Source organism: Sarcophilus harrisii, chromosome 4 (assembly GCF_902635505.1).
Source record: "Sarcophilus harrisii chromosome 4, mSarHar1.11, whole genome shotgun sequence".
NCBI classification, from domain to species: Eukaryota; Metazoa; Chordata; class Mammalia; order Dasyuromorphia; family Dasyuridae; genus Sarcophilus; species Sarcophilus harrisii.
In genome coordinates this window covers 167,795,864-167,812,970 of record NC_045429.1, presented here as the reverse complement: position 1 = coordinate 167,812,970, position 17,107 = coordinate 167,795,864, and the positions used below count along the sequence as shown (strand labels likewise).

Sequence of the window (17,107 nt, the reverse complement as noted above, 5' to 3'; positions counted from 1 at the left end):
ATTTTTTTTCGAATCTTAGAATGGTTTTTCACATGGAATTCAGATTTTTTATTTTGTTAAATCTCTAGGATGGCCCTCAAAGCCCACTATAATATAATTGGAAGATAACATTAATACTACTATAAAATGCAGCCTCCACTTTTAATTTCTAAGTTAAAATATTTTTGTTGTATTGCTTTTTCAGTTGTGCTTATGGTCTTATTCGAGGTTTTCTTAGCAAAGATGGTTTGCCATATCCTTCTGCAGCTCATTTTGCAGATGAGGAACCTGAGGCAAACAGGGTTAAGTGACTTGACCAGAATCATGTAGCTAGTAAGTGTTGGAGGCTGACCTCAGGAAAGTGAGTCTTTTTTGACTTCAGGTCCACACTCAATCCACTGCAACATCTAGCTGCTCCCAAGAGAAAATAAATGTAATTATTACTTGGGATGTCAGGAACTTCTTCACTGTAAATAGCTTTTGTATCTAGAGTAGTTTTTTCCCCCCTTGTCCCTTTTTACTTCCCATCCATTAGTAATGGAAATAGAAAGACCTCTAGCTCCTTTATCATAGGAGTAAGTACCCTGCTTTAGAGATAGGAACTTCATGCATGGTTTAGATCAAGAAGGGTAGGATTATCTTTTTTCTGTGTTTTTTTCTCTCTTTTTTTTTTTGTCTGAACATGATTCACAAAGCAATGTGTTAAATTAAACTTAAAAAAAACCAAGAGGAATGGTGAAATGAGGAAATGGGTCAGAAAATGAAAATTTATGGCAGAAACTTTGGAATGAGATTTGGAAAAAGGATGGCAGCTAATAGGGACAAAAACTAGGATTGATAAATTAGGGTTAGGTTTCAGAATCTCTGAAATTTGACAGTGGAAAATAAGTGAGAAGAGATGATGACACATAGATTAGTGGAGGTAATTAGGTACAAGTACAAAGGTTGAAATTGTAATGGTTAGATAAAATTAGAGGAGAAGATGAAAGACAAAGTAATGAGGAAGATGATTATAGAAGAGGGATAGGGACATGGTCATGAATAGAAAGATTATGGAATTTTGAGTTTAGAGATTGATTTCCACCTTTACTTTAGAGAAAAAAAATGAAGTCCAGGAACTTAGTAACTTTCTCTAGCTCAGATCCATTAAGAAGGAGGAGGCTGGGAGATTTGGGGCTTGTGAGGAGTGAGGTAGGGCTCATGAATTAATAATTAGCAGGGTAGTTTTCCATTTTCTCCTTTTTTCTCTTGTTTCACCTTCCTTGATGGAACTAGATGGAAAAGACATTCTATAAATATAATTTCAAAGGACAAAAGTGTGGAGGGAAGAGGAAAAAAAGAAAGAAAACTTTGCTGAGGTCAACAGGAATGAATCATATAGACCTCTCCTTAAAATGTTTTTAAATAATTGAAGGAAATACGAAATTTCAGTAAGAGAATAGTGAAGATAAAGATGTATTTTTTTTTCTTTTCTGACTTCATAGATCTCTCCCCTACCAATCCCTAAACTTTCTGCAGACCCTTTAAGATTTCATGTACTCCAGATTAAAAATCCCTTCCTTAGATAATAACATTACAAATAGTAGGCCATAAAATAAATTAAAGCAACAAATATCATATATCATCATATTGTTATTGTTCAGTCATGTTTGACTCTTTCTCACCAAAGACCCTGGAGTGGTTGGCCATTTCCTTCTCTGGGGTTTAAAGCAAAGAAAGATTAAATGATTTGTTTACAATCACACAGCTAGTGGGTGTCTGAGAGTAGATTTGAATTCAGGTATTCCTGACTCAAGGCCACAAATTCTATTCAGTGAGTCATCCAGCTATCTTTAGTAACCAAGCATATAGGTCCCATGTAGTCTAGGTACATACAATATTATTAATACACTAAAATATCACTACATAAATTTAATAATTGTGTATAGCAAAAGAGATAATACAGCAAGACTATAACACATTACATCATATATTATGGGTACAACAGAATAATTTATATATCCCATCCAAATGAGCATCAATTGACTACAAGAGCAACTACCATACTTTCCATGAAGTTTCAGTACTTAAGTTCACTTGTTCATTCACTGACAGTATTCCCTTGGTACTTGTATTGTTATCAGTAAACAACATTGTTAGGTATACCCTCGGTACAAGTAGGCTACTAACCAACATTTCCTATCCTTAGCTGATGAATGGTCTTATCCTAACATGTTCATTGTTTGAAAAATCCCTGTCTTGTATGGTGCCTGGCATGGTGCTGCCCCTAAACTATGGTACGGCTAGGGGAGATATATAAATGGCATAGTGGATAAAATGCTTAAGTTGGAATCAGGAAGAATTGGCTTTGACTTCTACCTTAGATACTTATTAGTTGTGACAATGGGCAAAACATTTAACTTCTCTCTTTCAACTTTTTCATCTGTAACTTGAAGATAAGAATATCTATGACCCTGGACAAGTCATTTAATCCTGTTTTCCTCAGTTTCTCATCTATAAAATAAGCTATAGAAGGAGATGACAAATCACCCCAATATCTTTGCCAAGAAAACTCTGACTAGAGGTCACAAAGAGTTGTGGTCAACAACAATTGGTTACCAAACAGCAACCATATTAATCTATTTTAATAGCTTGTGGTGAATATCAAATAAAATGATATATGTGAAATGATTTGTCAATTTTAAAAAAGACTATGTAAATGCAGCTATAATTATAATTTTTAGTAGGGATTCAGTAGAGATTTGTAGAAGGAAAGGGTCAATGAATGCATGAATAAATGAATCTTTGGCTATGCTTTTTTGAATTTGATACTAAAATTCTCATCATTCCAACATAAATGTTTTGACTTTTATTCAAGGAGAAGCAGTCTAATGCTAATTGACTTTTCTTTCCTCTTCACATATTGCTGCCACAACAGAGAGGCACCCAATCACGAATGCAATTGATGGCAAGAACACTTGGTGGCAGAGCCCCAGTATTAAAAATGGAATTGAATACCATTATGTGACCATTACACTGGATTTACAGCAGGTATGGTAGCCTTTTTCTCAAAACTATTTGGAAATGGTACCTTGGATTTTGTATTTGTTTTGTCAGAAATCCTTAGGGGTAAAGAAACACTCATCTTCACATCTTTAACTATTGTCCTGTTACAAAGGAAAAAAAGTGTCCTATTAATTTAGTGCTATTCACATTTTCTAAGCAAGCCCTACAGATCTTTAGCATTCATTTTAAAAACACAATTGGAATAATTCCCCATATGAAGTCTTCAATACTATATTAAGAACTGTTTTTGTTTAGACTCATTAGATTTAATGATGAAAATTTGTAACAACAAAAATCTTGTGTGCATCAAAGCACTAAAATGGTACCATTTTTATGTTCCCAAAGAATATTGTGCCCCTGCTTTGCTGCTGATAGGTGCACTTAAGAGTTTTTTGGATAACAAGGCTCTCAAATAAATTGCCTCTCATTACTGATAGTTGAGTATGCTGTGTCAGTAGATTTTTAAATTGAACTTGGGTCTCTCAGAGAGGTAACAAGCCTGCTTGTATTTGTATAAAATTGATGCTCACAGTAGCTTGAGTTACTTATGGTATAGGAGTAGGTACTTTTCAAAACTCTTTTCTTTCTATGTTTCATAATCACAATTGGACTGATGTTACCATTGAAGATTCACAACCATCCTAATTGATTCAAGCAGGAACATTAGAAGAAATCTAGGAAAATAGCATCATATTTTGGTTGCTGTGGCAAAAAGTCTCTCCTCTTGTATCACAAAAATCTAGTGGCAGGACAAAATTTAGGATGATTGGCAGTGCTTCAGGATGCAATGGATGACTTTGGAGTTTTTGTTGTATGACCAAGCTCTAAGTGCTCCATGGTACTCATTTTAACTATCTTCATGGTCACTGGGACAAATTGTTCTCATCTACCCATTTTGCCAGAGAAGTCTTCACATGTTTGGAGTAGATATCTTCCTAACTCACTAATGGGTTTGAGATCTGTTAATTATCTTCAACCTGGTTTAGTCTATCTACCAAGACAGTTTTACTAGCATGTGACTATTGTGCATGCTATAACTTCTTGGAGACACAGGTGAGAGTTAAATGACAGATGAACATCAAAAGTAGAGAAGCAGCCCTGTAAAATATTAATTAACTAATTAACCTTTTACCTTAATGAAGTATAGGGACATGGAAAAGGGTAAAAAGAAGTCTTTCTGTTGCATTCTGAAGGGGTTACATTTGTACTAACTGTGTTATAATCACAATACCTGGGCTCATGGTGGTCATTTTTATGGTATGTGATAATCTACTACTCCTCCCCAATATTACATCTCTTTCTTGAGATCCACTTATTCTACTCCCTTTTCATCTTGGCAGGCACTCCCTTTTCATCTCTTTGTCCCAAAGAGACAATATTTTCACATGGTTACACTCAAGTTTGTTTAAGGTCCTAGGGATGATAATTGTTGAGATACGGGAGCCAACTTCCAGTGGCTTTTGGAGGTCCAACTCAGACTTGTAGAATAGATCTCTTCATGTAAGAGGATGATGATGATGATACAAGGAAAATGAGAGGCACTTGTGCCTCTGACCTCTCCTCTCTTCCTGCCTCCAATTTATTTCATTCTCAATCCACATGCAACACCTGTGTCAGTAAAGGCTGCTTAGCAACTCCTTCAGATGTTATGATCCACAGCTATGGAGGCTCTCAGAGAATAGACCTGCCCCTTCACGTAGGCATCGTCCTTAACAAATACTGATGAAAAATATAATCCCACTACTCAGCACTCTAGCTTTCATGTTGCCCATTCACACCATTGGCCACTTAAAATATCATCATTTGAAAATCTTAAATATAACATTTTTATTAAAAAAAAGTTTGAACAAAGCATTTATAAGTTCTTTCAATTTACCATCATCTTTAATTTAATAGGGTCTTTAGAGTTTCTTCAATGTGAGCAGCTCAGCTAATTATTCACTCCTATGTATACCATATTTTTGTATAGGCTCCCAACAATGCAGGTTATGTTGATTCTTTAAGCTAGGCAAACAGACCCAGCCAACACATTAGGATACAAAATTTTATGAAATCAATTCTGCTTTGCTTTCTTAAACTGGTTGGTTGTTCTGCATGCTTCAAGAAGACTATGTTAGATTCAAGAATCAATGTGTCTGACTGTGGCTAGAGATGGCAATATAGAACAACAGGCCCTTATGAGAACCTTCACTTCTCTCCTACTCTAGGTAGAGCTGAAGGTCACAAAAATTATTGCCCAGTGAAGCTATTTCTTACTTACCAATTAGGAAACACTTAGTTGTTGATTGTTTATATTTGTATAGAATACAATATGCAATACAATATCAACAGTACAATTTTAGAATTTTTATGTTCTGTTCTCTTAATTCCTGTCTCTTCAATGATTTTACTAAATCCAAAATATGCTTTAAAAAAGTCAAAACTACACATTTCCCCTCATTGATCATTCTTTTAAAATTTATCTGTCTTCAAATAGTTATATAATTTTAAAAAATTAACCATTTTTACATAACATAGGAATGTGAATATGAGCTGAAGTAACTCCTATATTCTATATCATTCCAAAAGTGATTTTAAACCTTTAAATTTATTCCACACCTCATTTTCTGTTCTACAGTCTTGAAAATCATGTTAAGGATATGTTTCTTCATATATATATATATATATAAAACATAATATCTTATCAATACAATTTTTAAAAAATTTTAAATAATATTTTATTTGTTCTCTATTACATGACAATTTTTAATGTCTATTTAGAAAATTTTTGAGTTATAAAATTTCTTCTTCCCTCCTTCTTTCACTTTCCTCCTCCCTAAAAGAGTAGGCAATATAATATAGGTTTTATATATATACATATACATATACACATACAATATTTTTGAAAATCTACAATTGTTTTCCTACTTTAGTTATAAGTTCATTTTTATTTTAATAAATTTTATTTATTATTATATGATATAGAGTATATATCATATCATTATTATATATGTTATTACATATTATATTTATAATGTATTATAATTAATTTAATAAATTTTATTTTAATAAATTTGTTTTTATTTTATTTATTTATATTCATGTACCCTTTCAAAATTAACATAACACTTTTATTTTGCAAAAATTCTTTTTCTGTCTTTTCAGAATGAAATTGCTCTATTTATCTCAAAAAAGAATATACCGTACAAAATTTTATACTGTGCAGTATGGGAAAGCCTCAAGAAAGAAAAAGGGATAGATATTTTCTCTAATTTTTATAAACTCTCAAAACAAAGTGAAGAATTACATTATTAATTATGTGAAGAATACAGAGAATAAGGAAAGAATACAATAGGCATATTTACCATGAAGCAAGGTATCAAATTCTAGAATAGGCATGAATTAATGAAGAGAATAAAGGAAATATATATATATATTTCATCAAAGGTACTGAAAATGAAAGGAAAAACTAACTAAAGTATAAAGGGAGAAGTAAAATCTAAATTGACTAAGTAAAAAAAAAAAGAGGAAAAACATTAGCTAACTAGATCAATGAAAGAAACATGGATTAATAAGTAAAAATCCAAGATTGGTTAAAAAAAGGCAGGGTGATAATTAGCGAGGTGAGAGATGCTGAGAGGAGAATAGACCCATCTTAAAATATATTAAGTAAAAAATATTTGAAGCACAGAGCACTCTCTTTATAGAGGAAGAAATAAAAACCCAAATTTAGAGAAAGTGGGGGTAAATATAAAGGTAATTCTCACAAATTCTCACCAAGTTAAATATAAATGGATTATATAATCTGCTAAAATGAAAACAGACTAATTAGATAAAAAAAAAATAAAACTGCACAAACTGTTGTTTATAAGAAACCCACCTAAAAGACAAAAGTATACATAGAATAAAGATGAGGGACAAGAAAAGAATTTTCTATGCATCATGTGAATAAAAAATAATCCAAGAATTATGGTCATGCTATCAGGCAAAGGAAAAATAAAAATTCATAGCATTAGAAAAAAATTAAGTACATTATACTAAAAGAATAGAGTACAAACCAATATCAACATTAAATTTATATGCTCCAAATACCATAGCATCTACATTCATAAAGAAAAAAAAATAATTGTAAGATGATTTAGTAATACTGTAGTGATTAGAGATTTTAATGTCCTTATTTTAGTTTTGGACAGCTCTATGAGAAAGAAAAACAAAATAATTGAAAAATGTCCTAGAGAAACTAAAGATAAAGGACTTATTATTTATGAAAAAATTTTACAATTAGATTTTTAAAGATGTATTTTTCAGCATCCCATGAAACTTTTACAAAAAATTATCCATTTATTGGGATGCAGTGACAATGCAAATAATGGGAAAGCACAAAAAGATGAATAACAATCAATCCTTTATGGCTCAGCATACAATAAAAATAGTAATTGGTTTAGGGATCCCAAACAAAAGAGTGAGAAACAAATGAAGATTTAACAATAGAATCCCAAGTAATAAGTGACTTAAAGAACAAATCATACGAACAATTATTAATTAATGTGAAAAAAGTGATAATTAAACAATGTAGAATTTCTTTTTTTTTCTTTTTTTTTGGATAGAGCTAAAACACTTTTAAGGCAAAAATTCTGTCTCTAGCAACATTTACTAATAAAAATAGAAAAAAAGAGGATAATGAACTGAATAGTCATTTTTAAAATGAGAAAAAACCAGCAAAGAAGCAAAAAAAAATGCATAAAAGAGATGTTAAAAATTATAAGAAAAATAATAATCTGGAATTCAAAGAATTTATGGAAATGATTTAATCAAATCTTGAAAAGATTTAAAAAAATACTTGTCAAATAAATTAAAAAGAAAACGGTACAAAAAGTCAAATCACAAAAATAGGAAATTGCTAAGAAGAAATCAATACACCAAAATTGTAAAGAAAATATACCATAGCATACTTTTCAATAATGAAACTGAGACCACAAGAGAAATTGAGAGTACCTTTGAAAATGTAAAATGCCTAAATTGATCAAAGATTAAAATAAATTTTAAATAATCCAGTTTCCAAAAGCTAGCTATAAACATACTTCCAAAGTATGGAGTAGAGGGGTGAGGTGTAGGAGAAAAATACGCACTCATTTATGCTAAAAAATTCTACAATGAATATGTATGGAATGATCTTTTTAATATTATATAAATGTCTATCTAAAATTAATAGCAAACATAAACAATGGGAATATACTGGAAAAATTTCTAATAAGTACAGTGGTAAAACAAAGCTGCCTATTCTCCCCACTATTACATGATACAGTTCTGGAAATATTAGCAACAGCAATAAGATGAATATAGCATAAGCATAAAAATAGGCAAAGTAGATATAATACTACCCCCATTTTGTGATGATATGATGGTTCACTTAGGATACCCTAGAATGGCCAATGCTTATCTATGGGCCAAGTCAATATAATAAAAATTTACAGTGTTATCAAAGTTAATTCATATTTTATGCTATGGTAATCAAATTATCAAGAGCATTATTTTATAGGATTTTATAAAACAGTGACTAACTATGAAGAAATAAAAGATACATAATATCAAGGGAAATAATGAAGATTGAGATGAAAGAGGAATGTACTGACAGATTTCAAACTATGTAAGAAAGAGCAATCATCAAAGTGATTTGGTATTTTGGAGTAGAATGATGGAACAGACTGGATGAAGTAGAATCAGAAATAATGAAATTCAATAATCTAATGTTCAGTAAACCAGAAAAGATAGATTATTACAGAAAGAAAAAAGTGCTAGGAAAAATGGAAAGGAGCCTAGCACAAGTTATACTTGGACAGATACCTTATGTCATATTTTGTAATATATTCATAAAAGGTACATAATGTTAATATTGTTACATTATAAAATTAAAATCAGTTTATGTACATTTTACAACTACATATATATTTATATGTTCTGGATCTTTAGCCTTCTTCCTCCTATCAAGCATGATATTTTGAGAAATATAATAGAAAACTAAATGAAATGTTATCAAGCCAATAACCAAAATGATAAAAATTTTGGAAATAGTCAAGCAAGGAAGATTTGAAAAAAAAAATGATATTTAGCCTAGAAAAGATGCTGCTGGGAATAATGATCATTGTCTTCAAGAATTAGAAGATCCATGTGGAAGAGGAATTATATCTATTTTATAATAACTCTAGACTTAGAAGCTAAAGTTAGAATTTAGAGAGAGTAGCATATCAGGTTTAGTGGCAACTTTCTAATCATTCAAATTTTGCAAAAATGAAATGGACTGCTCCTGGGGGATAGTGAATTATCTTTCATTCTGTTATGACTTTTTTTCTGTTGAGTAATTTCATTTATATCCCCCCAATTGGGGTTTTCTTGGCAAAGATATTGGAGTGGTTTGCCATTACCTTCTTCAGCTCATTTTACTGTCTTGGAATATTTTAGGAATGCCTTTCTTTAAAAGATATGCTGATAAACACCTTACTATTTCCATTATTTTATTTTTAAGTAAAACATATTTACCAATATATATATATATATATATATAATATTTATTTTTAGAAATTTATATTTGGACAGATAAAATATGCAGAAAGAAAGTTATTTATTAGATACATCTTTTTTCTTGAGTAATAACACCTCTGCTGTAGGACCAGTTCGGTTCCTAACTAACTGATTGACCTTATCTTCTCTCTGTCTGTTTTCTTATCTGTAAAATCATTTCAGTACCATAGATCATAAAACTTCAAGAGACTTTAGAGAAAATCTAGTATGAGTTTCTTATGTATAGATAAAAAAAAAAAAAAAAAAGAGAAAGATCCAAAGGAGTGAGCTTTCTTATCCTGAGTCACCCTATAAGGGGATTACATTAAATGACATCTAATATTCTTTGTGTTTTAAAATTCTATGATCTATTCTTTTATATTCTCCTGAAACAAGGTTAACCATCATAACTTTGATATTTAATTCAGTGCAATAATAATAATAACAATACTTAAAGATGACATACTAACCATACTAACGTTTCTATAGTGCTTCTAGATTTGTAAATTACTTTCTATGTATTACCTCCATTAATCCTCACAATAACCTTGTAAGTCAGATAGTATGATTATTCTCATTTTACAAATAAAGAAACTGAAGCTGAGTGTAATTTACCTGAAATTATACAGCTATTAAGTTTCCGAGGCAATATTTAAAATTATATATTCTTGACTTCAAGTCTAAAAGTCTATGCACTATGCTGTCTAGCTATTTCTAGTGTAATGAAGATATACAAGACATTAAATCAGAAAGGATTGAGTTCAAATTGTTCCTCAGATTCTTATTAGCCATGCTTCTCTCTGATGAAAGTATTTGACTTGACCTGATTTCAGGTCGCTAATATGTATTCTGTGGGATATAGTTCCACATACTTAAGATGAAATGATAAAAAGCATGTAAAGGTTGTTGCAAATTCTAAGTTATATATGAAAGAGAATAATTACTATTGATAACAATTATCCTAAACAGGTATGATTTATTTGATGTTAGTATGCCTAAATATAGTCCTATTTCTATTCCCTAGATTAATTCAGTGATGGAAAAACTATAACACTGAAAAATGTATAAATTGAATAATAGTGAACTATAATTCTCTAGAATTAAAAAAAATTTAATAACTTTAAAATAATTCAGAATCTTATTAATTAGAAATAAATCAATAGTTAAATATTTAACAGTTCTCCTAAAACTGTTCGTATAGTTTAATTACCTAGTCTTGAAGGATATTGTAATGTAGTCCTTCAATTAATTTAAAATTCAAGAGAACGACAAAGCAGAAAAGTGGCGAGAAGAATAAAGTTATAGTATCTACTTTAGATAGTCATGTCAAAATAAATTTTTAAAAGAAATTTACTTCATTGTCAAAACATTTGAACTTCATTTTAAAAGAGAGAGAGAGAGAGAGTGTGTGTGTGTGTGAGAGAGAGAGAGAGAGAGAGAGAGAGAGAGAGTGAGTGAGTGAGTGAGTTTGGCTAAATTGCTTTAGGAAGGTTATGGTAAATTAGTCTCAAATTAGCTGATACAATGAATACAACACAAAATTAATACCTTGTAATATATGGCATAACATGGGAAGACCTTCTTAGTAAAGGGGCTCTAATAAGCATTTCCTATTAGCTAAGTCATGCGTTTGTTATGAGCTATTCTTACTTTATTCTAATGAATCAGTTTGTAGAGTAGCAATGGATAAATCCTCAAAAGACACCACAAATGCACAATTTAGATGTTAATTTGGCTGCTTGCCTTATTATTATTTACTGTATCTGCAACCCTATGCTTGTAACATTGGGCCGGAAAACATGATTTTCTCAGCAATTTAGTTTAATTACCACTTGGTTCCTACATCATCATCACTATTATCATCAATTAATGTGTAATGCACATGTGAAGATTTTTCCAAGCATAACCTTAGAGAATATTTTATTTAATATGTTGTTCAGGGAATGTGGCAATGATGGCAAAATATTGATTACATTAAGGATTTAAAACATCACATTTGACTCATAAGTTCTTAATAAATATTGATTAATTGATTTAAGATCATCATCATCAATCATTTATTGTACCTCTACTAAGTTATTTTACTAGGTATGAAACTTAAAACAAAAATAAAACTGGATGAAAAAATATTTAATTTGTCATTCAGATATTTGGTCTACAAATCACACAGTCAGATATTATGGACTTATGTTGAATGAATGATTATATTATGTATTATGTAAATTCAGAAGTAGGTCAAATGGGATGACCTAAAATTAATGATAAGAAAAAATTCAGTAGGAAAAAAACAAGAATACAACTTTCCATGATTTCAGTAAGATTTATTACTCTAGATAGTAATACTATTTTTTAATCACTGCTTTATGTATTTATTGCAATTCACCAGTCAAAAAAGCCCAATAAAAAATCTTTCAATATTTTTTCAGAGTCCAGTGATGCAATTTTTAGTTTTAAATCTAAGAGCAAAAGCATTACTATGTCTCTAAGTGTGATAACTCTGCTGATATTGTGAATTTAATCTAATAACTAAAATAATTGATAAGATTCTTAATATCTAATCCTTGATGAGATATTTTTAAGTATACACTAGCCATTATGAAACACTATTGAGAATGAGGCAGCCAGCAAAGCATATTTTATGATTTGGCAGACCTTACTAGAACTTCTCTGTTTAAAAACATACAAATAACAGTTCTATAATTGGAAATTATATTCATATGTTAAAGATTGATTAAGTGAGGATATTGGGAAGTAATGTATGTTGTTAAAATCTGATAATAAAGTTTAGAAAGTTCCTTTGCATTTACACTGTTATTCTTTGGTCCTACTATTTTAATTTTACTCTTCTCATCATTGCCATTCCCTTCCAATATGCGTGAAATACTTTGAATTGATGTGATTAATATATATCTGCAATTCTATAAATGTTGAAGATTCCTGAGTTCTGTTATTGTGATAACTCTGAAAGCTCAAAAATAAAAAGAATGCTAGATGCTCCACTAAAGTCAACAGTTTTCAGATGACAAGCCTGGTATTGTTAAATTTCTGATTATCTCTTATTTACACTAATATTTTGCCCTTTGGCCTTATTCAGAAAACTGGTTTGTGCTATAGAAAGGCCTAGCCTTGCTAGTTTTTGTCAGTAACTAGTTTAGAAAGCCATGCTGTATGAATGACTTGTCCACAGGGGGCAGGTCAGTCTTTTGAAATCACAGATTGCAAACAGTAGAAAGATGCTAGGGAGAAAAACAGATGTCGAGGGCATTGCTAGTGAATGATAAAATACTAACTAGTATTTTACTTGCAGCTAAGAGTATTGAAAATGAGAACAATCCAATAAAGTACTGAAAACTAAGTGCCTTATTTGGATTTAAGGCTCCTGGCTAATTCTACCTCAAATTGCATTACCTAACATCATCGTTTATCTGAATTGTGTTTCTTCCTATGCTGATAGTGCCTCTTAGAATGAAATTTCTCTTCAAAAAATTATTGATAAGACTTTCTTGAGCTCAGATTAAGTAGTTGAAATGGTATTAAATACAGAATTAACTATCCTGGTAATTGTGAAAATGCAAACCAAATGCCAGTCACCTTTATAGATAAGAACCTCAGTTAATGGAATTGTTTTTGCATGTAAGAATATTTTTGATCAGTTGATTATAATGACAATGATGATTATAATCTAGTTTTGAAACTAGTTTGGGGTGTCTGAGTTATTGTTTTAAGCTCTGAAATAATCTATTACCCCCCCCCGCTCTACTTGGGGTTTTTTACATTTAGGACAAGGAAACTATCCTACCTGGAAAAGGACAAGATTTTGAATGTTAAATAATAGTCATAATAATATTAATGTTTTTAATTAAATAACTCACTCTTCCTTTCTACCGCAAACTTCACTTATGAGTTTTGAAAATGACACATGTCATTCTATTTAGAATCCAGGAGCTGTTACATTCTTTATGATTGAAACTTCCCTAAAGACTATGGATATAAAATTTGAACTTTTTAATTATTCTAATCTCTATAAATGAGAATTATATTCTGTATATATGTTTCAAATCGGAAAGTTTTTTCTTTAAGAGAACAAATAGCAATAGTCAACCAGTCTTGTCCTATGAGAGAAATATATTTCTGATAGCTATACCATCAAAGGATTAATAAACAGAACTGTAGACCAACATCATTGATGAATATGTAAATTATTTTTCAATAAAATTGTTAACTATAATTATAGGAAGAAGGGGAAAAGGAACACACATTTATTTTATTTTTTTAATTTTTTTTAAATTTTATTTATTTATTTTTTTTATTTAATAGTCTTTTATTTACAGGATATATGCATGGGTAACTTTACAGCATTAACAATTGCCAAACCTCTTGTTCCAATTTTTCACCTCTTACCCCCCCTCCAACCCCTCCCCTCGATGGCAGGATGACCAGTAGATGTTAAATATATTAAAATATAAATTAGATACACAATAAGTATACATGACCAAAACGTTATTTTGCTGTACAAAAAGAATCAGACTCTGAAATATTGTACAATTAGCTTGTGAAGGAAATCAAAAATGCAGGTGTGCATAAATATAGGGATTGGGAATTCAATGTAATGGTTTTTAGTCATCTCCCAGAGTTCTTTTTCTGGGCATAGCTGGTTCAGTTCATTACTGCTCCATTGGAAATGATTTGGTTGATCTCGTTGCTGAGGATGGCCTGGTCCATCAGAACTGGTCATCATAAAGTATTGTTGGAACACACATTTATTAATCATCTGCCATGTGACAGGAAATGTGTTAAGTTCCTCACAAATATCTCATCCCCCAAATTAATTACTATGATTGGCTTTCTATGAAACATACATAGTTAAAGATAGAGAAAACAATTAACACCATTAATTATATTAAAGCACATCAAATCACGGTTGATATTTTCAGGAAAATCCTTTGCAAAAAGATATTTATTGTAAGGAAAAGATAAAAAATAAACAAGAGCCATTTTTTAACATTATTTAAAATGTGTATCAAAAATCAAGATTTAACATTATTTACAAAGGTTAAATGGTAGAAACTCTCCCAGTAAATACAGGAATAAAGCAATGAAGACCTCTCTGTTTTTTTTTTTTTTTTTTTGACAACCTCAGAAATGCTATTAATAGAAGAAAAAAGAAAATAAAAGCACATATTGAATAGACAAAATTATTCCTATTTACAAACACAGTGGTTGACTTACAAAGAAATGATTTCAGACAATTTAAAGTATCACTGAAATAATAGAATATAAAATAAATCCACAATTTTTTTTTCAGTGTTTCTAGATACCAATAATAAAATCCAGGTGAGAATACTAGAAAGGGAAAACTCAGTCAATGAATTGAAAAGTATATAAGATTATATTAATTTTAACTTGGGATGTTAGTCCACAAAGATACATTGAAGACACATCCAAATATATAAATGCAATTCAAAAATGCTCTTTAGAGAAATAAAGAATAGCTCACACAATCATCCTATTATTGGCACATATCACTACAATAAAAATTAAAATACTACCTAATTTAATTGACAGGTTTGGTACTTTATCAATAAAATAACAAAGGGGATATGTCATAGGATTAGAAAAAATCATAAAATTAATTTGAAGGGGAAAAAGTCAACACTCTCAAGGGGAAAAAATGAAATGTATGTAGACATGAAGTCAGAATAATACTTCCAAGTATCAGATTATATTATGAATCAACAATCATCAAATTATTTGGCTTTAATAAAAGACAGAAAAGTAAATGATTGGTCAAGACTGAACAAGTAGCAATCAAAAAATGGAGTGCAATAACTTATTATTATTGTTCACCAAATATAATTGGGGAAGAACTCCGCATTTGATAAGAAGTTTTAATAAAACTTTAAGACAACTTGGCAGAAATTAGGTTGAGATTGACAATTTATCCTACGTACTATGAGGCATGAATTTATGAGGCATGAATTTAAAAAGTCAAACTATATCCCACTAAAATAGAACAAGATCAGGTACCTTTTACAGCTCTGACTAAATTGTTTATAACTGTTTATAAAACAAGAGATCAAAGAGATCGTAAAATATAATTTTATTTACATTTATATTATATTTAAAAAGTTTTGGATTGATTAATAAAGTTTGGTTAAAAAATCAAACTAACCACTGCAAATAATTAACATATAAAATCAGCCTAGATCACTACTAAAAATAGAAATGCATATTGAAACTCTTCTGCCATACACCAAAAATTACATACAGCAAATTTAAAAATATGACATAATGAAAGTAGTCAGTACTGGACGGATTGTAAAGATGGTCACAGTAATTATACTGTTGATAGAACTTTGAAGCGATCCAACTATTATACAAAGCAATTTGGAATTTTCTAAACAAATTGCTAAAATATCCTTAGTCACTCTTAACCTCCTGTTAAATTTCTTCACTCTAGGAGGTGAAAAGTTTTCTCTACCTATCAAAATTTTAATAGTAACATTTTTTTCATAATAGCAAAGAATAAGAGACAACATGAAACATCTTAGGCAATATACAAATGCATTATGATATAGGGAGATATTCTGTTGTTGTTGTTCAGTACTTTTAGTCATATTTGACTCTTTGTGACCCCATTTGGGATGTTCTTGGTCAAAATACTGGAGTGGTTTGCCATTTCTTTATTAAGATCATTTTACAGATGAGGAACTGAGGCAAACAGAGTTACATATTTTGTCCAGAATTGCAAACAGTAAGTGTCTGAGGTCAGATTTAAACTCAGGAATAGGAGCCTTACTGACTTTAAGTCTAGTTATCCATTCATTGAACCATCTAGCTAGCTTAGGGAGGCATCATAGTATAATATAAATATAACTGTGTGTATTTTCAAAAAATCTTAGTTCAAATCCCCCTCCTAACACTACTATATAATCATGGATCAGTAACTTAACCTGCCTGGACCTCAGTTTCCTCATCTGTAAAATGGGATGTTTAGAGGGCTTCTGTGGTCCATTCCAGCTCTTAATTTATGACCTTATAATGTTACTCATTATATTAAGCAGAAAGGGGAAAACTACATATTCAATGCCTACAATAACATAAAAAGGAAGAAAAATAAAGTGAAACAATAATGTATATGCACAACTTTGATTTTTGAAAAGGATGGAGGAAAATGTTCCTCTTTCCCTTCACTGAAAAGATAGGTAACAATGTGTATAGAATACTTTATCACATATGATGTTTCAGATGGTTTGCATGAACTGTTTTCCCCCTCTTTATTTTGTAATCTTTATTATAATAGATGCTTTCCTAAAAAGAGAAGACTGTATTCAGAATGATTCCTGTAATAACAAATGCCATCAAAGATTTAAAAAAAATAATAACTAGTCAATTAATTTAAAATCTACAAGTAGAAATGGGTTATGTTTTAGACAAAAAAATAACATTTTTGCAAGTTAGAGTCAATGTAGTCTTGTTCATTATCTGAGATGAATTTTTATCAATAGGCATAGAATAAGTCTTTTTTCATAGTTGTCACAAATCA

The 17,107-nt window shown here is 30.3% G+C and overlaps 1 protein-coding gene across 5 annotated transcripts in view; it reads left to right on the top strand.

The window, feature by feature from the left end:
* LAMA2 (laminin subunit alpha 2) overlaps positions 1–17,107 on the top strand; it is a 747,833-nt gene that overhangs the window by 228,263 nt on the left and 502,463 nt on the right. For all 5 annotated transcript variants that reach the window (XM_023503203.2, XM_023503202.2, XM_031964285.1 and 2 more), the window contains exon 3: positions 2,897–3,009. In XM_023503203.2, the coding sequence (XP_023358971.1) occupies positions 2,897–3,009 (113 nt within the window). The remainder of the gene's footprint in view (positions 1–2,896; positions 3,010–17,107) is intronic.